This window comes from Calliphora vicina, chromosome 1 (assembly GCF_958450345.1).
Source record: "Calliphora vicina chromosome 1, idCalVici1.1, whole genome shotgun sequence".
NCBI lineage: Eukaryota > Metazoa > Arthropoda > Insecta > Diptera > Calliphoridae > Calliphora > Calliphora vicina.
Genome location: NC_088780.1, coordinates 145,944,148 through 145,957,193, shown reverse-complemented (window position 1 = coordinate 145,957,193; position 13,046 = coordinate 145,944,148). Strand labels below are relative to the sequence as shown.

The 13,046-nt window shown below is 29.3% G+C and overlaps 1 protein-coding gene across 1 annotated transcript in view; it reads right to left on the bottom strand.

Annotated features, from left to right (window-relative positions):
• orb (polyadenylation element binding protein orb) overlaps window positions 1-12,035 on the bottom strand; it is a 69,862-nt gene extending 57,827 nt beyond the window's left edge. The window contains exons 1-2 of the mRNA XM_065503138.1: window positions 11,898-12,035; window positions 3,638-3,712 (exon numbers count right to left, since the gene is read on the bottom strand). Coding sequence (XP_065359210.1) covers window positions 3,638-3,712; window positions 11,898-12,035 — 213 coding nt within the window. The remainder of the gene's footprint in view (window positions 1-3,637; window positions 3,713-11,897) is intronic.
• Window positions 12,036-13,046: the final 1,011 nt, after the last annotated feature.

Genomic DNA, 13,046 nt, shown 5'->3' with positions numbered 1-13,046 from the left:
TGGTATAAGAACAGATCTCCAACATACTCGAAACAGGTCAAAGATGTTAAAAAAATGGTTCCAAAAAAACACTGTAGAATACATAAGAATCACTACTATTAAAAACTTATTTATAAATATAATTGGGGGATTCAAACGGTCTGCTATTAGGTCGTATTGTCATAATGTCGTAAAATATTTTTTTAGTTTAAACAAATTCTTGTTGTGCTGCAAAACAAAAATTTGTCCCTAGTCCCCACACAAGGTCCCCCTCAGAAAATTACTTGAATTTTCATAATTGCCTTATAATAAGTAGTAGTTATCATGATGAAATTGGACATAAACAAGTTTTATATGAACCTAAAACTCACTACCAGCTTTTGTGAGGATCGATCCATAATTGACCCCCATATTTTATTGTCACATATTGATGATGGTTATACAAGATTCGTCACAGTCGAATATAACACTCTCACTTGTTTTTGTTTGTTTTCTACATATTTTACGAATTTCCTTATTTTCAAAGTTAGGCCAACAGAATTTGTAATTAGTTAATTTAAGCGAAATAATAAAAAAAAAATAATTTGTTTAAGTAGTACATTTATGTGCATAGAAAGAAAATTGTAATATTCAATAACTTGCTAAATTTTCCTTGAATATCCACATAAACATATATTTAAACTACTTTAGCACACAAATACACAGAGTTAAGTAAAATAATCATATGTATGTACATTGTACATACGTTAGAACTTAAAAAGGACATTCAAACATACTCATTTTAGGACCCCCTCCATGCGGAATAAAAAAATGAAAATTTTCTTGCTGTCGCGTTGTTTCTTTTAGCTTTAGCTTTTCTACTTATTTGATTGTAGTTCTATGCATTTTTACACAAAAATCAGTATCAGTTTGAACTGCAAAAGCAACAATAATAACCAGTAGCTAACAATTGATGCTCCCTACACACTTGTAAACAACAACTTCTACAATAATACATAATAATAGTAGTAACTACATGCTACTGATAGTCAGTCTGTCATTCAGTTTACAACAAAGTTGGCCTTTTTATGTGCGGCAGTTATAGTGTGTGCTTTTGATATTGTTGTAGTTGTTGTTGTTGATGATGGCATTGCCAATGTATTTGTTGTTTTTTATTATATTTTCTATTGATGCTGCTGCAGCTGCTACAGCTATTTTCAGTCGCATTGTGAAATTTGTTTTTGTAATTGTTGAATTGTATCCTTTTTATTGCTTACAAAGGAAGGTATTCTATGGCCCAGACATGGTTACTAAATGATTATGTATGCAGATGACAAGCAAGGATAAGCGATATTGCTTGTTATTATACATATATTTACTCCTTTGACAATTTTAAGAGTTAAATGATATTTATAAATTGTATATCAAATAAAACGTATAAGTTAATATATTTCTTACTTTATTTCAATGATTCTAACTAAAATAATAGTTAGTTTTGTTTTCACAGAACTTTTCTGAAGATTTCATAGCATAAGTTAATGGTTAATAGGATCAAGGGACAATAAGGTATTTTTTTCATATTCTGCACCTAAATAATGAACGAAAATTTGGAAAATTTAGTTTATTATTTTTAATTTTTTTTCTTTATTTCCCTATTTCTGTTTTTTTTTTATTTTTTTTCTGATATTATTATTTTTAAAATATTTTTTTATTGATTCTATACCAATTAAGCTTAAAAATAATTTTTTGGACCAGACAAAAATTTTACTGTTTTAAACAAATTTTTGTTTGAAATTGTGTTGTAAATTGAAACAACTTTTTTATTTAATATCATACTTTTTTTAATTGAAAAAATATTGTTTTTTTTTCAATTAAATTTTTGCAAAATTTCTTGTTCGAATTTACAAATTTTGTGATAGGTCCTAATTCAAACAAAATTTTGTCTGATTGAGCAAATTTCTTGATTGAATCAGAAATTTAATTCTTTCGGTGTTCTTAGCTGTGATTATTTGTCATAAAGCATACCAAATAATTAATATAACTCCATTATCAGATTTCAAAAATATTTCAAATCTCCTGTAATATTTCGGAAAAGGAGTTTGTACACTAAGCTAACGAAATGAATAATAAAATAAAATTTTAAGAATAAAACACACTAATGAAGTCAAATTTAAAATCATCACTAAAATCATTCACACTTTATAATGAATCATTATTAAGATTTAGCTTAACTTCTAGAATTATGCGGAATTTAATTTTTAATAGTTTCATTATGTGCAATTTACTTTGAAATAGTTTTTCAGTAAACTCATCGTCCTCTACTATTTAGAATCATTGTAGTTCTTAAAAATATTAATCTAAAGAGGTTTGTATTGTAAATCAGCAGTTTAGGTTTCAAATCACATCAATAATGTGTATACAATGAATATAAAAAATGCACAAAAACATGAGATTTATTAATTTTAGTCGCAAATTTTAAAAACCGGTTTACCGAGATATAAAAACCGGATAAACCGGTTAACCGAAAATCAGCAAAAAACCGGTTTTTCGGTTAACCGGTTAATAGCTAAACATCTCGTAATTTCTTGTGAAAAATTAGCAATGTTCACAATAGAATGCCTTTGAAATGCGTGGTGTCCTTCGAATGGATTCAGTTTTTACTTAAAGCTGTAACTTACGTTACGCAAAATATTGGAGGTCAATGGTCACAAAAATCGATAGTTTTGATATATCATGCTTATTTTGCATATTATTGAATGCATACTTTGAAGATAAATAAAATCGGAGATGGTAAAAATATAAACTGAGTAGAAAAAAAATTAAATTATCCTATCTTATCCTATAATATATTAAAGTTTCATTATAATTGGAGACATCGTTACATTTTTGGTAATATTTCAAATGTATAGCAGCAGTATGCAAGCAAAATCATATTTTAATTAAAAATGTATGGAGTAAATTTCATGAAACTTGTGTACAACATAAACATACATTCACGTTTACTGGGAAACATTCCTTAATAAGAAATTTAGTATAAAAAATGAAAGAAAGAAATTTAATGTATAAATATGAGTGCATGCGTGAGTATGGGAAACTGCTGTTTAAAGTTTTTGTAAGTATATTGACTGAATTACTTGAATACCATTTCGTACGCGACCTCTACTAAAATACATGCAAATAATCATACAAACTTTCTTACATTCACATAAACAAAATCTTGTCTATAAGTCTGTACATACATTTATGTATATTATACATCTGATTATATGTATATTTATCTGTCTGTCTGTCCGTCCGTCCATTTAACTTTTTGTATAGGGTTTGTTTTTTTGTTGTTGTTCTTTGTGCCGTTGATGTTGTTTTAGTTGCTGGTTTATGTTGCTCATTTCTTTGAGTTTATTGTTGTCAACTGCCAGATATAATAAAATATAATAAAATGTATTGAAAACGCTTACGCAACTGAAAAGAAAATTTCAAATACATTTCTATTACATCATGAACAACAACAGTAACAACAGCAGCAGCAACAGCAACAACACCATCAAACAACGGCGAAAAGAAATGAGAATAATCTACATATACCAGTAGACGTACATATGTATGTACTATGTGTGTGTTTGTGTTTGTATGTGGCAACAACATCATTCGCATAAGTATAACAAATTGTAAATTTATTTACAATTGTCACAACAGCAGCAATAGCAATAACAACATCAACCGAAACAGTTACAGTTTCAGCAGCAACAACGAAATCCTAAACAGAAACAATTTATAAACATAGACTACATATCCAACTAAATCTTTTGTTGTTTTTTAAAGCAGCAGCATCAAAAACATCAAGAATGTAAAGAAACACAGATAGAACATGTAAAAATAATATATTCGGCTGTGCCGAATCTTTTATACCCATTAGCAGAACATGTCTGGAACATATGAATATAGTCGCAAAAAAACTGAATAGTAGTATATTGATGAAATTTAAAAACGAAATTATAGGAATATTTAGAATGTTTTTAACTAATTATCGATTTTAATTATTTTAAATTTTTCTTAAATTTGAAACATTAATACAACTGTTGCAATGCGTATTCTTTTTCCCAGTAAATGAAATAAAACAGATAACGTATGAGTTATATTTAAAAAATATGTATAAAAAATAACGTATGCGTTACATTTATTACATGCTATTTGCACAATTATTACTCATACGACCCTATGACATATGCGAAAAACACAAAGGCCATTCAATAAATAATGCTTAAATCACAGAAATCAGAACTAACAAAATAAATTATTAATAAAATTGACAAAAATTAAAGTGTGCTTTTTATTAGAGGCGGAAAACTTTAAATTGATATAAAATAGAGAAAAACGTTTTTATTAACCATCTAATTGGCTTTATTAATTAGATAATATTATGGCATTAATGTTTAAATATGATTTCGGGCACCCTTCATTTGGTTAAATTGCTATATCAACAAACAGAATTGCCGCATTTGGTGCGATGATAATCTTCAAACTATTGACGAAACAACATTACATCTAGAAGAACTCAGTTTAGTTTAAATTTAAAGTACTCCGCCTCTATAAAAAGAACACTTTATAAATGAGTTGACAAAGGTGATATTTGGGGCATAGAGAATACACATAGAGGAGAAACTCTCCTGTCAAAGACCTAACTCAGTTGTCAAAAACCTAAGTTGTGAGAATGTATTAGTAAAAAAAATATGTAAATGAAAACAAAAACAACACTCGTATGTATAACTTTTTTGAGTAATATTTTTGTTTGAGTTTTTTTCAGAGGAGTACATTTTTAAAAAAATGTTTTAAAATACTTCTGATCATCCTACTATGTCAAATTTGGTGTCAAATGATCAAGAAGAGTTGTAAAATATTTCGTATTATTTTTATTTTATCCTGTAAGGATCAAGAAATGTCAAAAATGTCCTTTCAAATTTTTATCCTTAAATATCCTTTTAGATTTCCAATAATTTTTTTTTTAAAAAAATAAAGATAATGATAAAACCTAACATTGAATACCACATGTCAAAATTTCATCCTTCTATCTTAACTTAATTTGAATTATTTGATTTTTTATATTTTATTTTAATATTTCATTCGAAAAAAATATAACAAAATCCGTTGTGAAAAGCAACGAAGAAGACTTTTTAATAAACAAGTAAAATGGTATAGTCGGGTAAGCCCGATCTTATGATACCCTACACCGGTTATATGATTATAAAGAGTTTTCTTTTGATATGAAACTTATTTGTGTTGAATCTTATTTGAATACACATATTTTCGGTAGTGGGCCTTATATGGGAGCTATGACTAATTATCGACCAATAGTCACAAAATTTGGTGGGATGAATTGCGAATATATGAAACATATTTGTGTTGAATTTTGTTTGGATACTGACATATTTCAGAGATTTATGTATATTAATGACATTTTCGAGAATGTTGCTTATATGGGAGCTATGGAATATTGTTGACCGATCGTCACGAAATTTGGTCGTGAGAGTTCCGCTTACATAAAACTTAATTGTGCTGAATTTGGTTTGAATATGTTTATAATTAAGATATTTATGAGAGCTTAACTATTTTCAAATAGGCCAATTGTATGGGAGCTAGGATAAATAATGGGCTGATTCTAACCAAATTCAACAGCCTTTGTCCTTGGGGCAATATAAAGGTTTGTGCCAAATTTTGTCGAATTATCTTTAAACCTGCGACCTGTAGTTTGATTTACGTGGATGGACGGACAGACGGACGGACATCGCTTAGTCGACTCAGAAAGTGATCCTGAGCAGATTGGTATACCTTAAGTTGGGTGTTGGGACAACATTTTTGTATGTTGCAAACAACAGCCCTAACTCATTATACCTCCCCCACTATGGTGGTGTAGTTTATAAACATGCACTTTTCTTAATAAAACTTTTTTGTATACTAATAACTTTTTTTTATATTTTAATTTGACCTTTATATATATAAAGGATGAAATTTTGACATTTAGTATAGAAAATTTGGGTCTTTAACGCACTATTTTTTTAAAAGGAATTTATTGGCAATCTTAAAGGATATTAAAGGACATTTTTGACATCTTTTGATCCTTACGGTATAAAATAAAGATAATACAAAATATTTTAAAACTCTTCTTGTTCTTTTGACATACAATTTGTCATTGTGGGAATAGCAGGAGTATTTTTAAATATTTTTTGAAAAATGTACTTCTTTGAAACTTTGAAGTCCTTAAAAAAGGACACATAATCACGAAATGATAAACTTAAAACACAATTTTTCTCCATTAAATTTATAGTTTCAGACGTATATCATCCGGTTCGTGTCTAACGAATTTTTTCTCTATTTGTCGGACGGTGTATTGGGTCTGATAAAGAAACACGAAACGAAAACAATTTTAAAATGTATGTATGAAAAACACTCAAAAATTATTTAAAAACTGAGTGATTTTCAATTTTAAATTGCTTTCTTTTCGTGTTTTTGAAACAGTTCCATTTTTTTATTGAGTGTATGACTTAAAAATGCGGATTTTTTCAAATTTGTAGTTTTATTTTGAAACTTTTGTACAATATAAATTTATTCAAAGTATTGGCCATTGTTAGCTATGACCTTTTCCCATCTTTGGATTGTGAGCCAAAAGAACTGCTCATCTTTTGAGGACAAGAATCAGATACATTGTTCCAAACATGTGGCCGAGCGTTGTCATGATAGAATGGCCGAATGGTCGCTTATTCAGGTCATTTTTCGGACAATTTTTGCTTCAAACGAATCAATGTTGTTCGGTGCAGGTTCCCTATAATGGTCTTTCAAGGTTCCTCGGCTTCAATTCGTATGGTACCCAATTTCCATGCTTTTGGGTGAATCCTGCTGCTAGTATGTAATGCCTCCAATTCTTGGCTTCAATTCTTATGATAGCCAATTTCCCTGTTTTTAGACGAATCCTTCTGCTCGCAAACGTTTTGATTTTGCAAGCTCTCTTTGAGTTTTACAATAATCTTCATGGAGATGCCTCCAAGCCTTGGACTACAGACTTTTTTGGCTGGCATGGACGAGATTTACCTTCCGTATCAAAATCACCAGTTATGAACCGCACAAACCATCTCACGTATGTTGAAACCGATGGAACACATTCACCATAAGCAATCGATGTGCTTCAGCGGCACTTTTTTCAAATTAATGAAGTAAAGCAAAACTTCCCGCATATGACGTTTTGTTGGAACAAAATTTTCGAAGGAAAACAACATAGTTATTTACACTCTAATAAATATTCAATAACTACACAGAGAAAATTTAAAAGAATAGAATTTTTCGATTCTATGAACAGAAAGTCAGTTGTTAAAGAAGAATTTCGCTTGAAGCAACCAAACTTTTGTTACCTCTTCTAAAATTTGGAAGCCACTAATGTAGAATTCAGTCACTTAGGTGGAATTATTCGATTGGCAACAAATTCGATTGCTATAACGAATCTGTTTTCTCTGTATATGTGAAAATAAATGATTAAAATGGCATATAAGTTACTAAAAACTAAAACCGTGTTCAAAAGATATGCCATCTATTGTAAATCCCGCATTTTACAGCCAATATAATAATGAAAATATATCATGAATTCCATAACACGGTCAAACAAATTGACCTTAGGTTTTACGATTTAAATCATATTCGATAAACACAGTTTCTTCAATTCCATTTTTTTAATTTCGAAAAAATTGCGAGTTAAATTTGTGATTTTTTTTTTAATTTTTTTCAAAAATTCGGATTTTTATTGATTTAAAATGCAGTCTTTAGACTACATAATTAAAATAAAATATTTGTATTAAAAAAAAGGTATTCATGATGTAAAATGCAATTTTCAGATGCACTTTTCCTTAAATTTTTGACAAATAACCGGCTTTTATCCAATGTAATTCTCAGAAGGTCCTCCCACTGTATGGAGTATATCACCAATGTTTCGCTTTGTTACAAACCGCATGGCAAAATCAATATAAATCTTATTCTGATGATGAGTATAAAAAAAATCAACAAGAAGCCCAAGACAATTTGAGAAGAAAATGTAAGGAATTTTATTCAACTTTATCTGTACTTTGTTGATGATGTTGAATTTTTGTTGTTGTTGTTATTTTCAGCAAAAAAAAAGGATAAGCAACAACAAAACACTATTTAGTTCTTTATATTTTTTTCGTTTGTTTGTTGTCCTTATTACAACGACGACGATGATGATGGCGACAAAAACGACGACGACGATGAGTAGAAATAATAAAAAAAACGGTTGGAACAAAAAAAGCAGAAGGCAACTGCAACACAAAACGAAGAAAAATTGCATAATAATCCCTTAGCTTTGAAATCAACAGATTATCCGTAAATATTTGTGTAAACATTGTAACACAAATGCGTTTTGTAAACACACTTACACTTACACATGCACAAACACACATACAATCGATGTGTGTGTGTGGGTATGAATAAACAGTTACAAATAAGTTGAATATAGTCAAGAGTAGTACGTACACATGTATATTTATTAGGGTGGGCCCCTATTTTACACTTTTCCTCGTTGCTACCAAGGTCTAAAATTGTTCTCCGTTATCTAAAAATCAAATGCTCAAAATTTTTGCGAAAAATAGTATATCGTTTGATTTGAAGTTTCGAGTTCTGGGTTGAAGTAGCAATATTTTCCAAAACAATTTAAATTTTGAAAAATATTCAATTAAAAATTGATTTTGGAATTTATTCTGTGACATCGATTATAATTTTATACCATAAAAAATCATAAAATTGCATGCCAATTCAAAATTTTATATTTTACACTTTTTTTTAAACAAAATTTCAAAAACTTAAAATTTGTTTTGATTCTAATAAACTCTTAATAAGCAGATTTAAAGGGTTGTATCTGTTATAGGTTAACGTGGAGACCGATTTGATATTGGTATTGGATTTTGAGGAACTTTTGTTTTTAGTCTTAAATAAGATAAAATTATTTTTTAAAACAAAACATTTCATAGACTATTTTCTATAGGACAGTTTTTGTAGTTTCTGGGTTCAAAATTTAGAATATGCACTAGATTTTATGAAATTAAGAAAAAAGAAACCACTAAACTTACAGTTTTTAGAACTTACAAATAATATTATTTCTATAGTTCTAATCAATAGTGATGAATTTATGAACCTTTTCCGGAAACCCCTCCATTAAGGTTTTTATAGTGCTTTCTATCACTTTGTTCGAACTGCTAGCTATCACACCTTTGGATACCTTTTTTGTGTTCTTCAATTCTCTTTTAACCAGAGCCCAATATTTCTCCACTGGTCACATTTCCAAGCAATTTGGAGGATTTGGCTCTCTTGGTACAAATATTTGCCACATCATTGTTCTTGTACCACTCAAGACGTTGCTTAACATAGTGACAGGATGCCAAATCAGGCCAAAAATAAGTGGACACGTTAAGAAGTCTTATCAATGGAATCATCCTCTTTTCTAAACATTCCTTGATGTAAATTTCGGTATTTATTGAGCTCTTTGTAACAAATGTTTGGCTTCTTTTGCCGCAACTGCATATTGCTTGCCATACCAAGAACTTTTTGGGAAATGGTTCTGCTTTTTGGGTCCCAAACTTTTCTACAACATTCCCTCGAGCAGCAGCAACATAAAAATATTGACGCGCAAGCTGCAGAACACACGTTTCATCATCCAGTATGCATCAGGTATATATTTTTATAAATAAAATTTGACTTCAATTTCCGTGCTCTGCCTTGGGCCTCTAAATTTTTAGCAGAGTTCCTGTCGGGAACTTTTTAAGCCTAGTATGTTTCTAAACCTGCATTGGCTTTAACTTTTTGTACCAAATAGTCCGAGTACTGAGCTAACCGGATTGCTTTTCTACTGGATGTTTTGGGAGCTCTTTTGAAAATGCTTTCTATTTATTAGCTTTAGAAACATCATGTGAACCATTACTTCTATCTGAACCAGGATTTCTATTAACGGACAAGTTTAAAAATATTGGAATCAGTTTGAAGCAGAGACCGAAAATAACGGGTTCACTTTCATTTCAATGGTAAATTCTCATTAGCAGCCATTTAAAAATAAGTTTTTGTGATATATCACTGAGAGAGTGATTTATTCGAGAACATTTTAGGTTTGGGGTTGAGTGAAACAGAAAAGAAACAAACACAAATAATCTGTATGAGTGATTTATAATTTATTTTTTTCGTAAAGGTCTGCTTGTGACTTTTATTTGCGAACATGAACAATAAATCGCAAAAATGCATTTGATGCAAATCAGCGCTTAAATATATAAAATTTATCAAAAGATTAATAACAATTTAAAAAAAAAATTCTCATTTCTGTTACTCAGACTTCATATTATTTCCATAATTTGTTAAAAATTACTAATAATATGTTATTGTATGTAAATAAAAGAGAAAGTAACAGTTATTAAGAACAAGAACAAGTGAATTGTATATCTCACACCAAACCATTAAAAAACTACAAAAACGAATAAAGGTCATACCAAACCATTTAAATAAAAAAGACCTTTGATTATTTGGTCAACTTTTTGTAGGACCAAGTTGGGTTTTATTGAAAATATTTAATAATTTTAGTACGCACTTTTTTCTCGTCACTCATTTTAATCAGATTAACAACAAATTAACTTAATTGACATTAAACATAATAACTGACATACTTTTCAAATTTAACTTGATGAAAAAAATCAAATAATACTTGGCTTAAAAGTCTTAAGGAAAAACTTGTGTTAAGGTTTTTTCGATCTCACTCCTTAAAAAAACTAATTTTAATTGGATTTTTTTTCAACAATTAAATTTTTTGATAAATATCAACCTCTAAATTCAAATTTTCAACATTCGATTTTTAGATGACAATGATTTTTAGAGCCCTAATGTTTATGTATGTATGAGTAAGTCTATTTTTCTGTTTATTGTATACAAAAAAGCTGTTGTTCTTTGTAACGACAAAACTACAACTATAAATACAAAAACAAAATCAGTCTACCATTTAATCTTGCAGCCAATCCACCTATATTTTTGTTAGTAGCAAGTTAACTTAACCAACCGTATCGCTATTATACTCGTGCTCGTATTTACAAATATGTAGCATAAAGTTAGGCTTACAAGTCAAACACACACATACACACACCATGAATAAACTCTGTTCAGGAATGCAAAAAAAATTGTACCAACGAAATATATATAAAAATTGTGGTACTTTTTGAATCTTAACAAAATGTTTCGGTTAGTTTTATTTTTAATAAAATATAGAAGCAAATTTAGAGATAATTCGAGTTCATAGATGGGGGTTTGAGTTAATTTAATATTTTTCCTAATAGAAAATTCAATAGTATGTATCCAAATTCGGGAGATTTCGGGATCCAAACCAGAATTTAGCGTTGGTACCAAAATAGTGAAAACTAAATTTTTGTTATTTTAAAAACTGAAATATTTGTTCATCACTGTACTTATTTATACAAAGCCAAATCACACAAACGCTTCATTTATATGTACATACATATTTATTTTAAATATAGAATCAAATAATAGTTTGTTACTGTTTTTGAGTATTTATTTTTTTTCATTCTTTATATGAGTACGACAGTACAATGACACAGCAAATGTGACGGTTATAAACCCCTTCTTAAAACTATTTATAGAACATGTGTACACACTTACAACTTATATGTACATACAAACATATGTATATACTACCTAGCAGTTCTAGGAGACTGTACCGAACTGGTGATTATAACTATAATTTAGGGTGACAACTAGTTACATAAGTAACTACGAGACTAGTTTTGACCCTTTTTACTTACAAAGAGACTGTCTGATAGCTGATCCAAAGTTGTCGACGCATTTGATTCACATACCGGTTGCATAGAGTCAATTACCTTACTAGCTATTTAATTGGTTACTTGATCAGCTACATAACTAGTTATTTTAACATGTACGGGTGCTAAATTAGATTTGCCAACCGTCCGGTTTTCGTCGGGACAGACCAGTTTTAGAGTCGAATGTCCCGTGTCTCGGCGATACTCTGAACGGGACGCCATTTGTCTCGTTTTGAAAAAAAAACATATCTTTTACATTAATTATCACAAAAAATATAAAAAATCGAGAACTTTATCGGTTTATTTCCTTTAAATAAACCGGATAATTTTGATTGCAAATAAAAGCAGTTACAAAAAATTTACTTTGATATAAATTTAACTAATATAATTTCGAAACGAAACAAGATATTGAAAAATTTTAAATGAAATTTTAAATGAAAAGTCAAAAAGTTTTTGATTTTGGAAAAAAAAATGTCAAAAAAACACCAAAATGTCAAATTTTTACCGCCTCTAACTCAGATAGTTCTTGACCGATTTTGTTGAAAATTGTGTCTGAATTACTATCCAATAGGTCTAAGCTTAGTGCAAATTTCATGCCGATCGGAAGACATAGATTTCAAAAGTTGGTTCACTTGACATGAAATCCCCCATATATAGATTTTATGTTCCTATGAGTCTAGATTTTACACAATTTAAATTAATGTTTTGTTTTAATAAATAAAATAGGATAATAATTATTATTTTTCTCTGATCTTTTAGTGGTGTCCCGTTTTGGAAATTTCAAAAGGTGGCCTACTGAAGGGTGGTCTACTGCTAATTGTCCATAAATACTCAGTTAAAAATACATTTCCAATAACTTATTGCTTGTAAACAAACCTTCCTCCGACAACTCTCCAATATATTACTTCTGGTGGGTGAAATAACTACTTTTTAAACGTTTAAAGTGACTACAATCTAGGTTACTTAGATACACTAAAGTGACATTTAACTTTAGGTTACATGCAATGTCAGTATACTTATGTAAGTAAAAAAGAAAATAAACGTTATTAGAATTATATCAACACAATTTGTATAAACCCAGTTTGTACGAATTACCCACAAAAAAGTGCAGTACGGAATAAACGTTTAAAGTGACTACACTCTAGGTTACTTAGAGACACTTAAGTGATAATTGTCTTCATACTCGATTACATGGGATGTATTAAGTAATCAATTGACTTCTCTCTGCACTAC